General features: G+C 37.5%; 1 protein-coding gene across 2 annotated transcripts in view; it reads left to right on the top strand.

Annotated features, from left to right (window-relative positions):
* The window catches only part of NFIA (nuclear factor I A), a 348,065-nt gene that overhangs the window by 241,386 nt on the left and 85,365 nt on the right, over positions 1 to 21,314 (top strand). Inside the window, exons 5-6 of one of the 2 annotated variants that reach the window (XM_015595051.1) lie at positions 7,430 to 7,547; positions 13,573 to 13,709. In XM_015595051.1, coding sequence (XP_015450537.1) covers positions 7,430 to 7,547; positions 13,573 to 13,709 — 255 coding nt within the window. The remainder of the gene's footprint in view (positions 1 to 7,429; positions 7,548 to 13,572; positions 13,710 to 21,314) is intronic. The other variant, XM_015595052.1, reaches the window with a different exon arrangement.

Consider the following 21,314-nt stretch of genomic DNA (forward strand, 5'->3'; position numbering starts at 1 on the left):
GATCAGTCAGCATTGCTTTCCCCATTGTGGATTGCTCTGTTAGACCAAGTGTCAAGCCCTTTATCCAGTGAAGCACTGGATGACACTTGTAACTATAAAGACCTGTAAAAACAAAGAAGAGAAGGAAGATGATGCGATAGAGCTTTGCCAGTTAAGTGGTAGGTGATAATTATTTTTCTATTTATATCTTGTTGAATTCATTTCCCCAGTAATTTATGGCAAGGAGACTAAAAATGTGGGTTTTACCTTTGTTTCTTTGGGCAGATACATAGAGATACCTGGGTTCAAATCTCTGCTCTGTCCCTTGTTTAGCTGTGTGATCTTGATCATAGTACTTAACTTCACAACTAATTTTCTCATTTGCAAATAAGAATAAAACAAATACATATTCCATAGGGATGCAGCAAGGATGAAATGAGATAATTCAGGTAAAACAGCTAGCATGTTGTCTGGCGCATAATAAATGCTCAATAAATATTCTTAGTTATTTTTCATTAATAAGCCTATATAATTTTAGTTCAATTCAGCAAATATTTATTGCATGCATACTATATGAAACATCCTGTACTGTGTGCTGAGAAGAATACAGAAATAAGTTGAAGATAGATCCTTTCTTTATAGAGTAGATATCTAAGTTTCTTGAAACCCAAGACTGAGCTTTCTTTAAGGCAATAAAGTGCCTGAATACATTTATTTTACAGATTGAACTCACAATAATTATCTATCAAAGATAAACCATCTTCATGGCTCAGAGTGGGGAGGAAGATGGTATCAGTGAATTGTTCCTATTTTAGTCAAAGGAAAACATTATTTTTAGAAATACAAGTTCTTCTGTTTACCGCCTCTGATGCTGCAGACACACATATTCCATAACTTGTGCCCACAAATGTGGATGTGTGAAAATGGTGCTCTGTCTGTGTTAGCAGATGCCTTTGATGGGGTTAAAACATTCTGCGGGCTTTTGGCACCTAATACTACATTTCATGAAAAACATTGCTTAAATCTTATAATAGCAGGGAAGTTTATTTTTACATAGAGGGAAATCCTCATTTTAGTCCAGTGCCTTTCTTTTATGCTTCCATTCTGGAAACCCATACCCTTAGCCTGCATTTGGTCAGACTTTTCAGAAAGGAGGAGTGGAAAAAGATCAGCACATAGTTTACAGTCCAGAAATCTGCTTGGCAAAGGAGTTGCTGAAGACTGTGGCATACAAGCTGCAAAGAAATACCTTTATGATTGATTTCCATTCAAGTCAGACTGACTGCAGTGTGGTCATTTTTCTAACCTGTAACTGCTCACACTGCAGCAGTCTGCTATCTGCAGGGTGTCTGAATTATAGCAGTCTATGTCTGTGTTACCTCTTACACAAATTACTTACACTGGTTTCTTTTTCCATGCAAATTCATCAGTTCTACAGCCCCTTGTAGCCACAGTCAGGAAACTGGCCGAAAACACAAATTGATAAAATGAGTTAATTTTATTATACTTATTTTTTTCTTTCTGAAAGCCCTCTCTCATAGGCAGTATTCAGGAAGCATACTATACTAAAAGGAAGATAACAAAGGAGTCGAATTTTCTTGCCATAAATTACATTCCAAGTTAATTCCGTTTAACGATGATTCCAGATTTGCTAGAGTTTTCATACCATTGTGTTTTTACAACTGTGCCTTTGATACAAAGAAGAACAAGTATTTTCCCATGTTCACTCCTTTTGTGCCAGTGACATGAGCTTTCTTACAAGATCCTTGCCACTAGAATGCAAAACAACCCAAAATTGTGCTGGGCTCATGGAACTGTGTGCTGTCGTTGGATTTAACCTGCCCCCTCCCCGCCCCCCTCCGCCACTATCATAAAGTACAAGTTCTCAAAGTTTCAGTGAGTATATAGATTATGTAATCTGAAGATAAATACACCTCTACCTCTTTCTTTCCTCCAATAGTTATTTTATAAGTTAAAAATTGAGTGCTAAATCCTGATAGTCTTTTTTTTGGTGGGGGGGGGGGAGGGGGTTGTATTCTTTAGTTGCCAGGCAAATCTAAGGAAGAGGCAACTATGACTGTTAATCTGTAAAATGTAAACCCTACGAGGGCAGGGGTTTTTATATGTCTTGTCCACCAATGGATCTCAGGCATCTGGAACAATGCCTGGCCCATTAAAAGTACGCCATAAATATTTGTCGAATTTCATTGAATGCAGCCTTTCAGAAGACATGTGCCATCAGCAATAGGCTGGCCCCCCTAGTCATTTAGTTAATGCTCCCCACTGATTCCTGTTGAACAAGATGTAAACTCAGTGCACTGTCATGTCCTAGGCAGAGTAGCTTGAAAATTTGGGTAGAATTTTTTTTCGCATCATCCTCTCTTTCCAACAATGCAAGCTTGAGCAGATTGTCTCTGGTGGATGGCAGGAGTTCAATAACCACAACCTTATCCAACTACTAATGTGTTCAGAAGAGCAGGTCATTAAGATGGTTGGCTACTAAAGTAACCCCTTTCCTCCAATAGCCCACATTACTATAATGATTCCTTAATAGCAAACCATTTATTAAGAAATGACACAAAGACTACATTCTACTCATGACAGGGAAGAAAGGGGTAGGAGATGAATGACTTAGAAATAACATCTGAAGAGACAATTTCCAAAAGTTATTCTTTTGAGAAAAACTCCTCAGTGGAACAAAATTCACAGAAAGTTCAAGATAGAGTAATTACAGTACTGCCTAAGAAAGTTGGGGACCCAGGTCTTACTACTTATATGCATTTATAGATTTCTGAGTTTCATTTTGTATTGCTTTAAAGTTTGGGAGTGCAAATGGAGAAGGTAATTATTTACTCTTCTTAATTCAAAGCATATTTTTTTGATCATCATCATGTATACAAAACTGTGGTGAGCTATTTAGGAACACAAAAGAGGCTACAGGATCTGTAGGATTAAAGGTCATCTGGTATAACCCTCTGACTTCATGAACTATGAAAGTTACTTAACCTCTTTGTGCCTCAGTTCCTTCCTAGTGGTGGTATGCAGATTCAGTGGGATGATGTGCTTAAAGATCTTAGCCTAGCATCTGGCCCCAAATGTTTGCTTAATAAATGTTAGTCCTTGTTATCGTGATGGTGATGGCTATAGCAGTAGGTGGTGATGGTGGTAGTGGTGGTGAATTTTTGTATTTATTGTAATTATTATTAGAATTATGAGGTCCAAAGAGCTTAAATGACTTAACCAATTTACACGGGTGGTTATTGGCAGTGCTGGGACTCTAGAAGATCTCTCTCAAGCCCAGACCAGCACTTTTTCTATGCCCTAGGATGTCTATCTTGATAGCCCTCAAAATGCACTCAATCTAGTTGGAGGGAAAATGTTATATATGAGATAATTAAAGAAAGATAGTCTATGGTCAAGTATAAATGGAGCAAAATCAGGTTTCACAATATATAGAAAAGATAGAAAGTGCTGTGGTTGATCCAAAACTTCCTTAACACCCCCACATTTGATTGACAGTGGCTGCGTAATCTTTGTAACACATCAGAAGGCAGTTAGTTGTTAGCTTCAGAAACTCAACATGGCATCCCAGGCAGACTTTGGACAAGTCATTTAACCCTTGACAACTTTTACTTCCCTAATTTATAGGACCTTTCACCATTATTAGCTAAGAAACTCATTGTATTATATATATTTTGTCGATACTTTGTATTTGTTTGAATAATATGATCATTTGCTTATTTATGCCCTATTATAGTACACAATTAGGAACCGGTCTTTTATACCTGTTTATTATCCTGGAAGAGGTGACAGATATGCATTGCGAAAATTCTATTTTCTTTCTTGACAGCCTGGTTTAGGCCTTCATTCCTTTTTGCTAGGACTCTTGAATCAACGTACCAACTTATTTCCCCATCTCCAGAGTCTTGATCCTCTTCTGTGAATGTTATATGCTGTTGTCATATTTCCTCAGATTCAACAAGTGTCTTATCACTTCCCTACTTAGAAACTGTCATGGATCCCACAGATCACTCAGTTTACATCCTACCTCAAAACTTATGTACACACTTTGTCATTTGCCTAGAAACCCTCTCTTGTCTCCTTCTCTCCCTCTTTAAATCCTCACCATACTTGAAGGCTTAGCTTAAGCACCAACACGTCTTGAAATCAACCCTATTTCTGATCCCATAAGCCAATATGATCTATTACTCCTTTGAACTTTCCTAATACATTCTTTGTATTTTTCCTGTGAGATTGAATGCATTTGGTATTGTGTTAGATATTCAGGTGTTATTTTATCATTTCACTAGGTTGTAAACCTCGTGGGGACAGTGACACTATATACCTTTATATTATCTCAAGTTTAAGGCAAATATTGTATATGAGAGTCTAGGTGGTATGGTAGGAAAAGCACAGTTTGGGGGGTCAGACATCCTTGAATTTTGATCCTGGCTCTCATATAATCCAAGGCAAGTGGTTTAACCTCATTCTAGGGCTTAGTTCTTCTCATCTGGAAAAAGTACTTTCCTGAAAAGGTTGTTTTAAGGATTAACTTAGATACAATAAATGAAGTGCTTATCAAAACATGGCCCTAGAGGTACTCTGAAAAGCCTGCCAAAATCTCACCTTTTGAATTCTTAGTTAAAAGTCTCTTCCTGTTCAGATTACAGGCACTGAGAATGCCCAACCCATTTGCAGGGACACTTGGTTGGTGACCCCAACCCTGAGATATGAGGCTTTCTCTTTAGCCATCACAGTATTACTGAATCAGAATCTGTTCCTGTGATCTGACCTTCCATGCAATACATACACACAGATAGTACTGGGGGTTGTTTCCTTACAAGACTCTGGAAGAGGGCAGAGTTTGGGTCTGTGCATTTTTAAGATTATTTAACCCAGGTCGTGAAACCCAGTTTCATTTCAGAAATAAGGTTTTAAAATTCAAGACACACATAATCAGTTTGCCAAGCCCTAAAGTTACTCACCAGAAGTCCAACAGACACTTTGGGAAGAATCGCAGCGCTGCCAGGCCACCTGCTGCTGTTGGCTAGATTACAGCTACAGTGTTCTAAGTGGTTCACAGGAAGTAAATATACAGGAAAGTTAAGGAACATTTCTGTGGGCTTAATTATTTTTTTTAACGTTTCTGAGAGGTGGGCACGCCATGTTTACACATGCGTTTTTCTTCCTTTGCCCATTCTGGCTCCCTTGACATTTTAAAAAGATAAGATAAAAGACATTTCCAGGGTAGAACATGATGGTTAAAGTATTACATATAAGTGCAGCTGGATGTTTAGCAGTGGGTGGAGGGCCTCAGACTGCTTCTCTCAGTGCAGTCAAGTCTGTTTCATTCACATCTTGCCCTGTCTTTCCTTCCAAGAGCGAGGGAATGGGGCTAATCAGGTTTCCTTGGTACTCAGGAGTGCGGCAGTTGCTCCATCCAGCTGAGACCTCAACACCATCCTGAAACTTGTGAAAAAAATCTAAATCCAGACCCTTGACACTGGTCAGCCTTATCCCTCTTCTTTAGTTAATGACAGGTGTGAATCTCAAAGCTCCATGAAGGCACAATCATTAAGTACCGATTAAATGCCAGGCTACTAAAAGGGATGATGGGTTATCCAAATCCATATTTGAGTAACTTTTGAGTAATCTCTTCCCATAAAATACAAAATATTGTAAAACAAAAGGAAATATGCAAATAAATTTAATATAAAAGTCAAATTAGGAAATGGGTAGTAAAATGATTAATTTGAACTGCTTACATTTATAGTAGTCAAGTCTAATCATTTCTTTTTGAACTAAAGGAACTTCTTCCATTAAAGCCTGTCATTCAGAGACGTGTTTGAATTTCAAAAACTGTATGCAAATTTCCGTTTTTCATTTCTTAACAGTGACTGTTTTTATATACGGCAGTTATTATTAAGGATTAGCCATTGCTATTAACCAAATGACTGAGTGTTTATTCTTGGAGGTTGCTGTATCCTCCCACACCTTTTCTTGATTCCATTGTTTTATTATGACATCACAATTTCCCCAAGCAATAATCCTGGAAACATCCCATACCCTCTCTTTCCCATTATTACCACATGCAAGAAGTCAACACATTTTCTTGATTTTAACTTCTAAGTAAACTTAGACCAAACTCCTCCTTTTCATCTCTTGAATTTAGACCACACTCCTATCTTGTCTTGTTTAAATGACTCCACTGGCCTCTATGGTTTCACTGATTATGTTCTTCAACTGACACCACACCCCCAACTATGCCTCCTCTCATACAGGGTGATGTTTCCAGATTATAAATATAAATTTGATGGTAGCATTCTAATACTTTGTTAGTTCTCCTTTGACTAGAAATCAATTCCATTTGACCAATGCTACTGACTGCTTCTTGGTGTCAGGGTTTGTACTAGATACTTGCAATATAACCCCAACAGTCCCCAATTATAGTAGAGTATGATAATTGTATCTATTGTTTCTGCTTTTGCATAATCTTACAAAAGAAGAGATTATTTGCACTTATATAGTTGTACCACTAATTTTACACAGAGTTGTTTTATAAGATTGGTAGATGTTATTCATTTAAAAATACTGGTTATGCAACTACTGAAAACAAGGTATTTAGACACTCTAGGTAGAAAATACAGGAATCACATCTCACACAACGGTCAGCTCTGAAAATCACATATAGTCAAAATTGTCCTTGACGATTCCTTAAATCAGAGGTCAGCAAATTCTTCTATATAAGTATTTTCTGCTTTGTGACCCATATAGTTTCTGTTACAGCAGCTTGTCTCTGCTCTCGTAGTGTGGAAGCAGACACAATACCTAAATAAATGGGTGTGGCTATGTTCCAGTAAAAACTTTATCTATAAAAACTACAGCTCGGACTGTAGTTTGAGGACCCTGCCCATGTGGGATGAATATTAAAGTAAAGGCCTGTACAGGGCAATTCAGAGTAAGGAGAAGCCACACCTTTCTCATTGCAAGTACTTAAAAATGGGTGGCCTAGAAAGATGAATTTGCAGTTCAGAACTAACTCCGAAATACAGATGAGTGGAAGCTATCAGGATCAGACAAAGTTAGAAAAGCCTGACAAATGTTTTGGCTGGTCATCAAAGAAAAGTCTCAGACCAAAACATGGAGGTACTTTTGTTAAAAGCATCCAAGAACATTGCAATCTCCATGACAATTCATCATTAAAAAAAAAAAAAAATCAGAGAGCGAGAAAAGGCGAAAGGTGCATGAGAAAAAATATGTTTTTCTGGTATAGACTATTTTTATTGTCAACATTCTTTTGAGGTCAGAGTTTATTACTGATTATTTTGGATAAGCTTACCATATAAATTTAAAAATAAAATGTGTTAAATGCAACAGTGAAATATACTCTCATTGGTCTTTTATTCATAGAACTTATGTGATTTATTTTTTTTTTCTTGTTTTATTCTAGCACCAATAGCTGCAGGAACTGGCCCAAATTTTTCTCTCTCAGATTTGGAAAGTTCTTCATACTACAGCATGAGTCCAGGAGCAATGAGGAGGTCTCTACCCAGCACATCCTCTACCAGGTAATGTGATTGATGACTCAGAAAAGGTCATGCTTCATAGTACCACACTTTGATTTTAATTCTAGGCCTGCTAGGCACTTAGCAATGTGCCTATAGTAGCGAAGGTACCAGAAAGTGGATTCAGCCTCAAAAGACTTTTAATCTCATTGAGGAGAGAAAGCAAATTCACATGTAGCAGAAATATACATGTACATATACATACATACATACACACACACACACGTACATACCAGAGAGTAAAAACAGTGAACTAAATTTTGTGACAAAGGGTAAAAATAGTTAAAGAAGACTTTATCCAAAAAGAGTGACTTGTGCTCAGGTATAAACGTTGGTTAGAGTTGGTGAGATGGAGAGGGAATGGAACGTTATTCCATGAGAGGAGAAGACATGAGCAAAAGCACAGGGGAAGGATGGGTGATGAACGCAGCATGTTCTCAAGAAATTAAGGACAAGGCTACTAGGGGAAAGGGTGTATGTTTTGGGGCGTTTGGCACAAAGTTGGCACTGGTGACACCAGTCCCAGTCCCCATGCTCACAGTAGACATCGCAGCTCAGTCCCAGCTCTTCCCTACTGAGCCTCCAGAGGTCTCAAAATCTAGTCTATTGGAGTTGCCCTAAGAGATAAGCCTACTTGATATCCTAGTGTGAGGTTATAAAAATGAATGCAGTCCTGTGGCAGAGTGGGGCTAGATCGTAAACCCCACTGCACCGGGAGACCTTTAAAAAAGTAAAGCTGGGAGAGCACAAGCAGATAACGATTGCAGGGCGCTTGATCCCCTTGAGATCACAAAGCCAAAATCAAAATGAAACGTTTTGCAAGATCCTGTTGTCTCTAGATAACCTGGACCAGAGGGAAAGGGATTAGGCATTAAACCCACAGTATTCTTTTACAAATTGGCTTTAGCACTGGACTGTGACAACAAAGAAAAGGATGGTGCAGAACAATCTTTAATGTTTGTGAACTTCGCAGAAAAACATTGGACAAAGGCATATTCCTCCGAAAGCAAGTACCAGAGTTTTATGATTTGAAACAAAGTCCAGATTATAGAAATTTTCCTTGGTAGAGACTTAGTTTTACCTTGACTTTATATATTTTAACCATCATTACAAAAAAAAAAAAAAAAAGAAATCAGCTTAGTTATCACCAGTATCTTGGAAGAAACAGTTATTCTCTAAATATTATCACCAAATCCTACCATCCTCTTTCATGTTGTTTAAATGTTCCCCTTCGTTCACTGTCATATCAGCTCCCCATGAACAAAAATGTCTGAAATCCAAAGTACATTTGTAATAAAAGAATGAGATTGTGAACACAATCGGGCGCTAATACATTTTGAGGATTTTGAATGTTTGCTGATGGAAAAGACATTGTGTGTAACTGCACTCAGTCAACATGAAAAAGCTTTGCAAACACTTGTGTGCAGTGATTAATTTAAAAGTTGATGGGCTGTTTGTTTTTCATACATGTGCTGCGCATGTACCATGGACGTCCCAGAAAGTGCTCTTCACCCCATCCTTGTGACTTCTCCAGATGTTTTGTTGCTTTTTATTGTGACTCTGAGTGGAAACCTGGTTATTAATGTCATTGAAAAGGCTAGTGTTGTTTACGTATTCTGCAAATAACTAACCCTGATAAGGAGCTAATTATAAATAACGTCGGTAGTTAATAACTCAGTAATATGTTTGTTTTACTCTCATTAGGCTCTCTTAGGATGATTTTTAAAAAATTATTCTTTAAATATATAGACTCAGCAAAATTATCTGTGTACAGGTTAGAAAATGTGCCCAGAAGTATATCCCAGATCTACATATAGAAAAGTTCATCTATCAATCAATATTTGTTCATGCTGTGCAAATATTAATTGGTCACTTACTCTTTGAGAGACATTGTGGTAGTTACTTAACATACCTGGTATGATTTAATCTTCATGATAATTTTACAATACAGATAGTGTTGCTATTTCAGAATGGATCAACCCGAAGATCAGAGAAATTAACTTGCCCAAGGTCACAGGCCTAGTAAATAGCAGAGTCCACATTCAAACTCAGGTCTGTTGAAACTTCAATAATATGCTATTCTTGCACTGAATCCTCTTGAGAACAGGGCTGACTCTTTCAGTAAGGAATAATAGAACTCAAGACCCCCGAAAAGGAGTATCTAACATCTCATCTTCTCCTGGACACTTAGCATTTGATATCCTGAATTATTATTACCATCTTTGAGGTATGTACAGGTCCTGCCTCCCCATCTGGGCTGTAAGTCCCTTAGAGGACAGTGTCGAACTCTTCCAATTCAGCAACAGACATTGTCAAGTACCAAAGATGTTGTCCTTGGCACTGCGGATATAAAGTCAGATAATAGTTTTACAATCTCGTGGTTAGAGACTGACAAGTAAATGGAAAATTTCAGTTCAAGGTACTATGAACACTTTGAAAAGAGGCATTTTGCAATTTTGTGGGTACAAAGTAAGGCTTATAGGCTTTGCACATAGTAGAGAATAAGTACATATTTGGAATGAAGGTAATAGCCTTACCTTAATTTCTAGGTAGAGTTTTTAGGAACACAAGAACAAATTCTACACATAAGAAGAGATAATGCATCACTCCTTAGAAGAGTATTTATCCTCCCTCTTCTGTAGAGATCTTACTGCTACTTTCCTGTTTTCTTAAACTGTTTCAGTGTGCTAGAAAGTCGAGAGCAAGAAACCAAAATCAATGACTGATTCATTTCTAAATTAAAAAAAAAAAAGGAGATTGATAGGCATTAATTGTAACTTCTATACCCCTTCATAGGAAACATCTCCAAAAAATTAGGATAAAATTGGGATAAAATATACTTTATAAAATATTTTGTAAATATTAAAGTATAAAAATTGGGATAAAATATACTTTTTTATCCCAAAGAACTTTGTCAAGAGAAACCAGCAGTCAAGTTTGTGAAGCTTTGTTTTAGAAGCCCTCCACCTGTCCATCCTGGCACTTCTGACTTTTTAACTCCTGGATCTTTTTCTCTCTTCTATCCTGTACCTCTACCCTGTAGACATCTATCTTGTGTCAACCCTTGAAAGTCCTTGTTTTCAAACTAAAGTTTCAGCTAGTAACCACAGATTCTTTCACCTTTGGGATTTAAAAACTACATGAAGTATTTGCATTTTATTAGTGGAAACCAAGGAAATCAAAAGCTTGACAAACTCAGAAAAATATTAATAATGAGAAAATGATGGGCACTAGAGTTGGCTTTTGGGGTTGGATCTCATTGAGTAGTGACACTTAGGCGAATCCTTGTCACAAGTAGTCATATGACTCTTTCCAAATCAGCAGTTTTTGAGCATATGTTGTTGGCCAGACACTGTGGAAGGCACTTGAGATTAAAAGATAATATAGTCTCTTACACTGCAGACCTCATAGTCCCTTTAGAACATACAGATCTTGCCTTTTATTTGCCAGAGAACATAAGGAAAATATTTATTTCTTTCCAACTTGTATTCTTCCAGCTTCTAAAATGATTTCAAGTGGCTTTCAATTTCAAAACACAACAGGAAATATTAAGTATAGAAAGAGAGGCTAGAAACCATATAGGAAGAAGATAGAGTGTTATATTAGGAACTGGAACCAAGAGTTATTCCTTAAATTTACCCCAGAGTTTCCTGGTTGCCAAGGCAAGAAGGGGAACAAAGAGGTTATACAATCTGCATTTTCTAATAAAAGGGAACAATAGAAATATTTTTAAAGAGATCATATTTTTTCTGGCTTTGTGTATTAGTAGGAATTTTTGCATACATCTTTTTAGAAAAGACTTCTATGAGATGCAGTTTTGCATAAAACATAGAAAAGTTTTCAAGTGACTATTTTTCACTGAACGTCTAGGAAAGCCAAGCAAAGAACATTAGATAAGCTATTAAAGGTATTTCCTTTGGGTATTAAGCTAGCACGCAGCAGATACGTTGCTTTCCTGGGCTCTGGCTTTAATGAAAATAGAACTTAAAGGCTAAGAATACTGGTGTGTCGACTTTAGTAACTAGAGTTTCTTGGCCTAAATTGGTCTGTTGAAACTTAAATAATATGCTATTATTTAAATAGCATAAATGTGGCCCTCCACATTTTTTCATTAGGATTGCTGTAATAGCATGTTACCTGTCTTCCTGCCCCATGGTTCCATCCCTTCTTTTCCCTTTGCTTTTCTAAATCTATCACCTGCACAATTACCAGAATGACCCTAAAATAGGACTCTGATGTCACTCTGTGTTTAGACTTTTGCAGGGAGTTTCCACTGCTTGTAGGATAAAGTCCAGACACACAATATCTCTGTAACCTCCACCCCCCGCCTTTTGCTGTGCCCCTCCTTTAACTTCAGCCATACCAAACATGTGGCAGCTCTCTGCACATGTCACACTTTACTCATGATGTTGTTTCTACCTGAGATGCAGCTCTCTCCAGGGAGTGATGTTCAAAATCCCCAATAACCTGAGTGACACAAGCATACCAATTAGAGCTTGGGCTCGGCTCTGAAATACCCGTGATGTGCCAGACATTAACCCTTTAGGTTTTGGCTCATGAGGCTGTCCTGGGGCAAATAATGAGTGGCAAGGTCGGGAGAAACTTATGGGGCTTCAGACACTTTGTCAATTGGTAATAAAGTATTTTAATATATTAAAATCCAAACTGGCTGCCTGAGTGGTGCATCAGCTGAATAACAGCCTATCTCTGCCCTGTCCTTCTCTCTGCTCCATCTCATCGACACTCATTTTTACAGTCAGGAACCATTTCCTCTAAGAACCTTTTTCTGACCTCCCAGGTGCATCACTATTTCCTTTCTCCAGCAACTCATTATATCCTATATGTGGTTTCATTGTAATACCTGTATTTCCATTTTGCACAAGTTGTTCACAACTCTGTCTTTATCCCCTTGACTGTAAGCCCCGTGGAGCCAGGGGCCATGTCTAATTCATCTCTGTATCCCAGCATTTAGCACATCACCTGGCATATAGGAGGTACACAGTAAGAGTTTGATGAATGAAAATGTATTTAAAATTCTGTACCCTGACACATGAGGAAGAAATTTCCCAACAAGTATTCCCTCTAGGTATGAAATCTACCCATTCTGGTATGTTAGTGACATAATCGATTAAGACACAACAGCATTTGCAACATGAAGTTTCACTACCTTTTACCTTTTACTTTCTCTTCCTGAAGTCTCAAATCGGGAGAAAAAAAATTCAGTCCTATAACTGGAGCAAATGGAACTATTCTGGAAATTTCTCAACCATACCTCTCCAAAAATTAAAAAAAAAATTAAAAAAAAATTCTACCGTGATGGAATAGAACTTCATTTTGGTAATCTCTTTGTAGAGGAAGGGCATAAAAGTCATGGGTTACTCTTTTTCCATGTCACTCGTTGTCACAGGGAAATACAGTCCTTCCTCCTATTTTTGTCTCTTTTGTTCACTGTCTTATCTCTAGTGTCTAGATCAGTACCTGGACTACTGTAGCTGTGCAGTAAATATTTTTTGAAAGACCAGATCCAAGTAGAAGATGAGAAAACATGGCAAACAAAAACAAAAACAAAACAAAAACCAAGCTTTTCTTGAAGGGTCATGCACCCTGGTTTTTATCCTTTCCGGGGCACCCAAAAGGACTGACCTGATGACTAGGGAAATTGCCAATGGCTACATCCCAGCAACAGCCTGCGGAAATATGAAATGTGGACTTACTATCAATACTTCCAGGTGGGGACGGGAGTGGAAGCCAGACACCAGTTCCTCAAAAGAATGAGGAACAGGATGTGGCAACAGCAGCAACTTGAGTGACAATAAAAATCAAAGCCAGACATTTGGAAGAACACAGATCCATGACTATGTTCCACATCCAGTGACTCACGAAACTGAACAAGAGCCTAAAAGAGTCCCAGAATTACACTGAGTTGCCTAGTTGCTTCCTCTCTTGGCTTTCTTTCAACCAAAGGTGCAATGTCCAAGAGAAAGGTGGTTTGGATTGCCTTTAAACATGTACCTGTGTGTTATTTCAGCTCCACAAAGCGCCTCAAGTCTGTGGAGGATGAAATGGACAGTCCTGGCGAAGAGCCATTTTACACAGGTCAAGGGCGCTCCCCGGGAAGTGGCAGTCAGTCAAGCGGATGGCATGAAGTGGAGCCAGGTAAGCAGAGTGGGCAAGTGGGCATGTGGCTAACCCTGCAAAATCTACATGTGCATGGGGGGCCCACACTGTGCATAAATGTGAAGAGAGCAAGCTCAAAGCAGTTGACTTTTTGACTTTTTCACCATGGGCACTTGTTTGAATCTGACTGCTGTATTTATAAAAGGGTAGCAGTGAAAAGCAGCAATTCAACTGAAATGAAAGACTGGTAAGAATGGTACGTGATTTTCTACTCTGACATATTTTCACCTACAATGCAATTCAGCATTCCATTTGCTTTTGCTATTGTTGTTATACTAACTGCCTTTTGGGTTTGGATTTTTGAATTGTCTTTTAATAATCAAATAAAACTATCAACTTTTTCAACTGGATGGATAACATTAGAAAGGAAAATGGATTTCCTGTGTTATAATTTATATAGTACTTGAATTTTTATATAATGTGAAACTTGAAAATATTCTTTTTCTATTACTGGATATTATTATGATTCTTTTTCTATTTAAATGGAACAGTGGTATTTATGTCCATCTTTACTGAACTAAGCAAATGATGACTTCTCATCTCACCTCCCAGGGTAGTCTAGTCTTGGCTCTGGAATTTTTAGAATAATGTGAATAGTTCTGATAGCAGAAGCTTTTTGAAGTCTTTCTCCATGTCTAACCTCCACCTGGGCAAAGGGAATCTTCTGCAGTGCCTTTCCCAGTATGAAGGTCAAGCAGGTAAAGAGAATAGAGTGTGGGCTTTGGAATCAAAGGGGCAGAATGTAATCCTGGCTCCAGCTCCTGACGGCTGTGTAATTATGGACAAATTGCCTAACCTCTTTGAGCCTCTGTCCCTACTTTTATAATCTATCAATAACAATAGCTGTTTCAATGCTGTTGAGAACTAAGTGAGGTAACATAAGAACTAAGTGAGAACTAACCACCTAGGAATTATACCCAGTACAGTTTGAAAAAAATGTTTTCTGACCATTCTCCCCTACTCATGCCTCAGAGTAATTTCCTGCAAGAACAGATGAGCACCAAGAAAATCTCAGAACTAACCCCTTCATCTTCAAATCTTAATTTCTTTCTCTCCTCCCTAACATCAAAAGACAATGCTTAGAGGGTGTGACTATAAAGGGATAGCATGAGGGAGATTTTTGGGGTGATAGAACTGTTCTATATCCTGATCGTGGTGATGGTTACAGGAACCTGTGCATATGTTAACATTCACAGAAATTTATACCTTCCACCTCCCTTACCTGCCCCCAGGGAGTTTTACTGTATGATAATTCAAAACAAAACAAAACCTCAGGCCTCACTGGCTAAGTCCTTTATCTTGCTCCCTTTACTAAAACGCAGAAATTTCACTTAGCCTTGCTTAGTATACTTAATCTTCTCACTCAACTCATCATTTATTTATTCATTCACTCATTCAGCAGTCTTCATTGGGAACTTTCTCTGGATGAAATGCTATTCCTGGTTCTGGGAACTCAGGGATGAATGAGAAGGCTATGGCTCCTGCTTTCAAGGAATTCACAACCGGGGGTGGGAAACAGACAGATAAGAAGCACATGATACGGCAAGATGGGAAGTGCAAGGATGGGGATATTAGCCTCCGGTGCCACGTTTTTCTGTTTTTACCAACACAGCACTCGAGATGTGGTGGGTCTTCTATAAAGGTCATACATCAGCTGCACTCTACACAGTCCGTCTAAAGTAGCTAAGAAATAAACCCAGGCCTAAATGAAAATGAAAATGCTGACTCCTTATTGCCACTAACTGCATCATCAGCACGACCTCAGTATAGTGCCAGTGAAAAGTTTATGTGCTATTAAAAAATTAAAAGATGTAAAACTTTTTTGGATCCTTCTTAAAAGGCTGATTGAGCCCTAGCCAGTTTACCTGCTTCAGTGAAAATGAGAATCAAAATATGCAGGTTTGGTACATTTGTGCTTGAGTATGGTGCTGATGTAGTTTTAGGCATCTCAAAGCTGTCTTTATTGTGCTGATATACATGAAGCTCCTTCATCATGAGACTGTTCTTTGGGTCCTTAAGTAGATGGCTTTGGGGCATATTTGAAAGCAGTGGGGTTGGTTGAATATAGAGTACTTTGAGCTGTAACTCTTATTCAGGGTAATTATTTCTGTATCAGCACGTTACATAAGGACCAAATAATCATGAACTTTAATGTCTGAATACCCAAATTCTTTGTACTCATTAAATAACTAAAGTTGAATGGCTGAATCCTTTTGGGAGGAGAGATAGACTAGATAAGTGATAGGTAGGTAGGTAGGTAGGTAGATAGATAGACAGACACACAGACAGATAGAGTATACCATATGTTACATATATACACACACACACATATATATATTGACTAGACTGATTCTTCATTTTCTATCCCTATGTCATTAACAGAAAAATGCAGTTTCATGGTATATGTATGTGAGGGGTGAGGGAAGAGTGGATAAATTTACATTTGGCCACATTCAACGTAGAAAGTCATAATTGAAACGGGGCCTGAGGGGACATTAAATCTCAACCAAAGGATGTTATACACGTTCATGGTGACTTTGGTGTCATTAACTCACACCAGCCATTTTAAATAGATAATTTATGCTGCCATATGGTCCTTTTGGGGGATTTTCCATCTAGCCCAATCCCCTTTTTGGCACAGGGAACACCCTTATGTTGTTCCCACACTGATCGGGGCCTCTATGGCTTTTCCCCAGGGGTACAGTTCATTGAGTGGGAGGCTTTTAGTGGTTCACTCATGTAAATTACCTTCAGAGCATGTTGGGAGTTATGTACATCTGAACACTCCAGCAGCCTCTTGGTTGCCTATATTTGGGATAATTCTCTCAAACCCGTCCTGAAGGATACTTTGTTTATGCCTCAGATGTGACACAGGAAGCAAAGCCTGTACTTACTCCTCACTCAGAGAGCTTTGCATCTGTTTACCTGCCCTCAAATGCTTTTCCAGGACTCCCCAGCCAAGAGAGGGATGAAGGTTGCCAGAAGAGACAAATTTCCTTGAGCAATAGGAAGGCTTTGGAAAGTAAAACAAACCAGACATGCAGTAAATTACATGGCCTCTTTCAAATGTCTTTTGTAGTATCCTGTTCCCCATTAGTTTATCTCAGCACTTTTAGTGCACAGCTCTTATTATCTAGGAAGAAGGGCATAGGAGATTAAAGATGATGTTAGTTTAAAAACATCAGACAACCTCACGCTAACTTTTGCTTCTCTTACAATGCTGCATTTGTTCCCTCCACTTAGTTTCGTTTCCCCGTTATCTCAAAACTTGGTTAGATTCGAAGCTTTGAAGCTAATCACGCACTGATGAAATGAGTCCTATGAAATTCTATCAAGCAAAAATGTGCACGCCATCAACTGTTGTTTATTTATACAAATGAAATATTGCTAAGAAATTGATAATACAAATAAAGAGGAAGGAAACCAACAGCCAGGAGCCTACATTGAGTCAGACACTGTGCATGGTGCTTTCATATATATAGTAAAAATTATAGTTACAATCATTTGAGTACCTACTGGCTACCAGGTGTCTTTTTTTAAATTACCCTTCTCTAAAATCTGCAAGATAGAATGATTCTGCCTCAGTAGAGATGAAAACTGAGAATTGTAATTCAGAATCCAGTCTTCAACCTAAATCTGATTTCAGAATATAAGTCTTCTACATTCAATAACCTCTTTTATCAGAAACATTTTTGCTTGTTTTTTAAGGTTTCATGTCCTGGGCTCTTATTTAAATTAAAAACATAATTAAAAAAAATAATGATCAGAAAGACCTGGAAAATCCTCCACTTTCTTTATCCCAAGTCCTTGTTATACAACGTAGGCTGGGGAAGGGATGTGGACTATGAAACACATATAGGATATGATATATAAGCAAATAGTATTAACTGTTAAGAAAGTGAAATATCTATCGTTTTTGCCTATAAAATCAAATAATCCTCAGCATTCAAATCTGTGTTCAAATAATAGTTCATCAGAGAGGGAGGCTCCCAGTGACCTGAAATAGCTGCTGAGGCTTTTCTGTCATACCATAATTCATAACTCCGCTTCCCTTTCTTCATACCGCTATCTACTGTTAGTGACTGCTTTATCCCTCTGGAATATACACTTCATGAGCAATGGGACTTAGTCTGTCTTTTCTATAGACTATGCATCCATAATAGTCTCCGGCACATGATAGGTACTCAATAAATAAATAATGAATGAATGAATGAATGAATGGAGCCTATAGAGCAGAGAAAATTGGGCACTTTTAATAAATCTGAAAGCAAAATTTGCTACCAATAATTCTCTCAGAATTAATGTTTCGTATAGTCTCAATCTATAGGCCGTTATTTAGTCAAATCCAATTATTAACAAGTAGTAAGCAAAGTGATTGCTAAAGGCTCAGCCAAGGGCCCCAGTGACAAGTAGTAGTGTATGAAATTTTATTACAAGTATCCCTTGACTTAAACAGTTTTTAAAGTAAATCAAGCTTCATGGATTATTGAGCTGCATAACTTCCTGAATTTGAAACTGTACCTGCATTAACCACATTCATACAGTCAGTTTCAGCAGAAGTAAAGATAATTTCTTTATTGTGAAACAACATGAAATTGTAGGACTTTTCAGTGAAATTTAGTATGTTTTTGAAAACTGGAGAGGCTACTTAAGTTTTTTCTTACAAAAAATATTCAAAATTCTAGCATGTCATTAATTATACTATAATTGTAAAACCTTATTAACAAATACAATTCCATTAGCCAAAATGCTAAAAGTGCTAAACGGTTCAGTGAAAAGTTTTTAAGTCAAATTTGGTAAGTAGTAAGTTTAGCTGTAGTTATTTTCTTAAAAATTTTTAGAGATAAACTTCTTTCAGAGATGAACTTCTTCTCAAAGACTTAGTAGTCCTCACTTTTGAAGGTCAAAATTAAGTACTATAATGGTCTACTGTGTGTTCTTATCACAATTATTAAATAAAGAAATAAATACATTTATTTTAAAGGCATTTGTAGAAAAATTATTAAATAAAGAAATAAATACATTTATTTTAAAGGCATTTGGTAAGCATCTGGTCAACCAACAGCCCAGGACATTTAGAACCAGAGTTCAGTGTCATCATTACTAGAAGCACAGTTGGATTTTTGCAGACTTATACTAGCTCATTGTAATTTTAAATATCCCATATCAGATTCATTTGGATTCTCAACTCTGCTGGTTCTAATTTGACTGCCAACAGTAATTCATCAATTGTAGGAGTGGGGGAAGTTTACCAACTTAAACTAGTAGCTCAGACACATAGGAGGGGGCCTATTATCGATGCCACATAAAGGCAGTAGACTGGTAACAATAGTACATTGATCAGAGGACACTCTGCTGCACTGGCATATATTAGGGAAAATATTAAATCTCCCACAATCTTCTGCTATAATAGGAATAGTCACTGTTACAGAACACTGCCATAGGATCAATGTCTTGGCATTTCTTCTGCATTTATGGAGCAGCGGGAAAGCAGCATTATGTGACAATGTTGTCTTCCATTATCTCTTTGATATTGGCACCTGCTCATTAGAGACTGCCGCACTAGGGAGTACCAGTACAGTAAGAAGGGGCCTGGTCTTTAGTGTCTTCCTTTATCAGAGAAATTTCATCCAAATGAGGGATTATGACAGGAAAGCTATATACAAAATAAGTACTCTAACCACCCTCAGAAATTTCCTTATCTTTTTTATCAAGGTTATTTTTAATGCCGAAAAGGGGGCCTAAAACAACCTATTGTAATTGGAGTCTAAAAGGTTACGTATTAGAAGAAAAGAAGTAATCTTTTCGCACACATGCGCATACACTATATATACGCACACACACATATATATATATATGATTTGTCATACACATATATATGATAAAGCGTGGTCTAAGACTGTTGAATTCCCGAAGCCTATTATAGTACCTGGCACATGGTATTCAATCAATATTTGTTGAATAAATAAATAAATAATAAGACAGAGACCACACATGTCTCATCTTGTCTTCTGAGTAGGGCAAAGTGCTCAGGGAGCAGAGTGCTGCATACATTTGTTGAGTGAATGAACGTAGCTCCACTTGCATCAGGGAGCCCAGATGCACAATTTTGTGAATACAGACGCTCCCAGGAAAACAGATGCTGCATTTCAGCTGGTCTTGTCTGAATAAATAAATTACCCAAATCTTCAAATTTTTAATTTTATATTTGAAAATGAGGGGGTGTAAATATTCTAGAAGAAAGAAAATAATGTAGCTTACATCTTAGGTTTATATTTGAAAACTTCCTTCTTTCCCTGTTCCTGGCACCATCTTCAGCACAGCCTCGGTGGCTTAGGTAGGCAGCAAAGGGCTGGCTCATCATTTGGCCTTATTTAGCGTGTTCCAAAGAGAGATTTTAAAGCATATTTCATTCCATCCACAACAGTCTTCATAGGCTTGCTAGGAAGGCAGAAAATAAGAAAGAAACAGAATGAACATATTATAAAGAAGAAGAGGTACAAATTAAGAATCCAAACTCTGCAATTCTTGTACTTTGCCATAAAGAAGCCTGAGATTTTTAGCAAACTACTTCCCTGAATTTTCATTTCCTCATGTGTAAACACTGGAGACAATAAAATAGTCCAGCCTTCCTAAGTCATAGCTTTCAGAAGATCAAATGAGATGATAAAAACGGGAGCTACCATTTTATTAAGCACAAGCTGCATATAAGGTACTGTGCATGGCAGTATATAACATATAACATACCTTATATGTTAAAAATACTGAGAGTATTTTTAACATATGTTAAGTACAGTATACTCAATAAACCATAAAGCTTTCTACGAATATTATATATTCCTTCTTTGGTAAATACTTTGAAAACTCTGAAATGCTGTGTAACATGCTATGAAATTAAATTGAAAACATATTGTACATACCTGTGTCTATTATATACAAGTTGATTAAAGGAAAAATAAATAACCCAGTGAAGGAAAGAGGGGTAACTGTTTTAACATATACCCACTGGCTCTAATAGGAGGTATCACATAATGCTAAGAATCATGCAGGTTAAGAGTTTGTTGGCTTAGACCACAATCCTCCACCGCAACTGTTTCAAAAAGCTGGTGCAATGGCCATTCCATTATTAAATACTGGTCCCTGATTCTTCCCCTTTCATAATATCAGTCTTATCTTCATCTCTAAGAAGTACACAGAAAGCCCATGTGCTAGGAAACCCCGAGGAAGTACACAAGGCAATGCCATCTTGCTCCAGGAAAAGAAATATCTTTCTGCACCCATGGATTCTGACTTGTGAGTAAGGAAACTGGGCCGAATCTGAGCAAATATTTACTCAGAAACAAACAGAGGAAACAAAATTTTTCTGAATTGAAATTAAATTCACCAAAGGGAAAAATAACCAGAAGATATAGTTGGAAAAAGAGAAACAAAAGATGTAAGTAGATGAATGGATGGATAGATAGATCCACACATACATACATACATACACACACATATATACACATATAAATACATAGGTCAGACTTATCTAAAAGTTTGCTGTGTCGATTTTTCTGTATCTAATAAATTGTATTTATCTTATAAATATTATTA

Source organism: Pteropus alecto, unplaced genomic scaffold (assembly GCF_000325575.1).
Source record: "Pteropus alecto unplaced genomic scaffold, ASM32557v1 scaffold25, whole genome shotgun sequence".
NCBI classification, from domain to species: domain Eukaryota; kingdom Metazoa; phylum Chordata; class Mammalia; order Chiroptera; family Pteropodidae; genus Pteropus; species Pteropus alecto.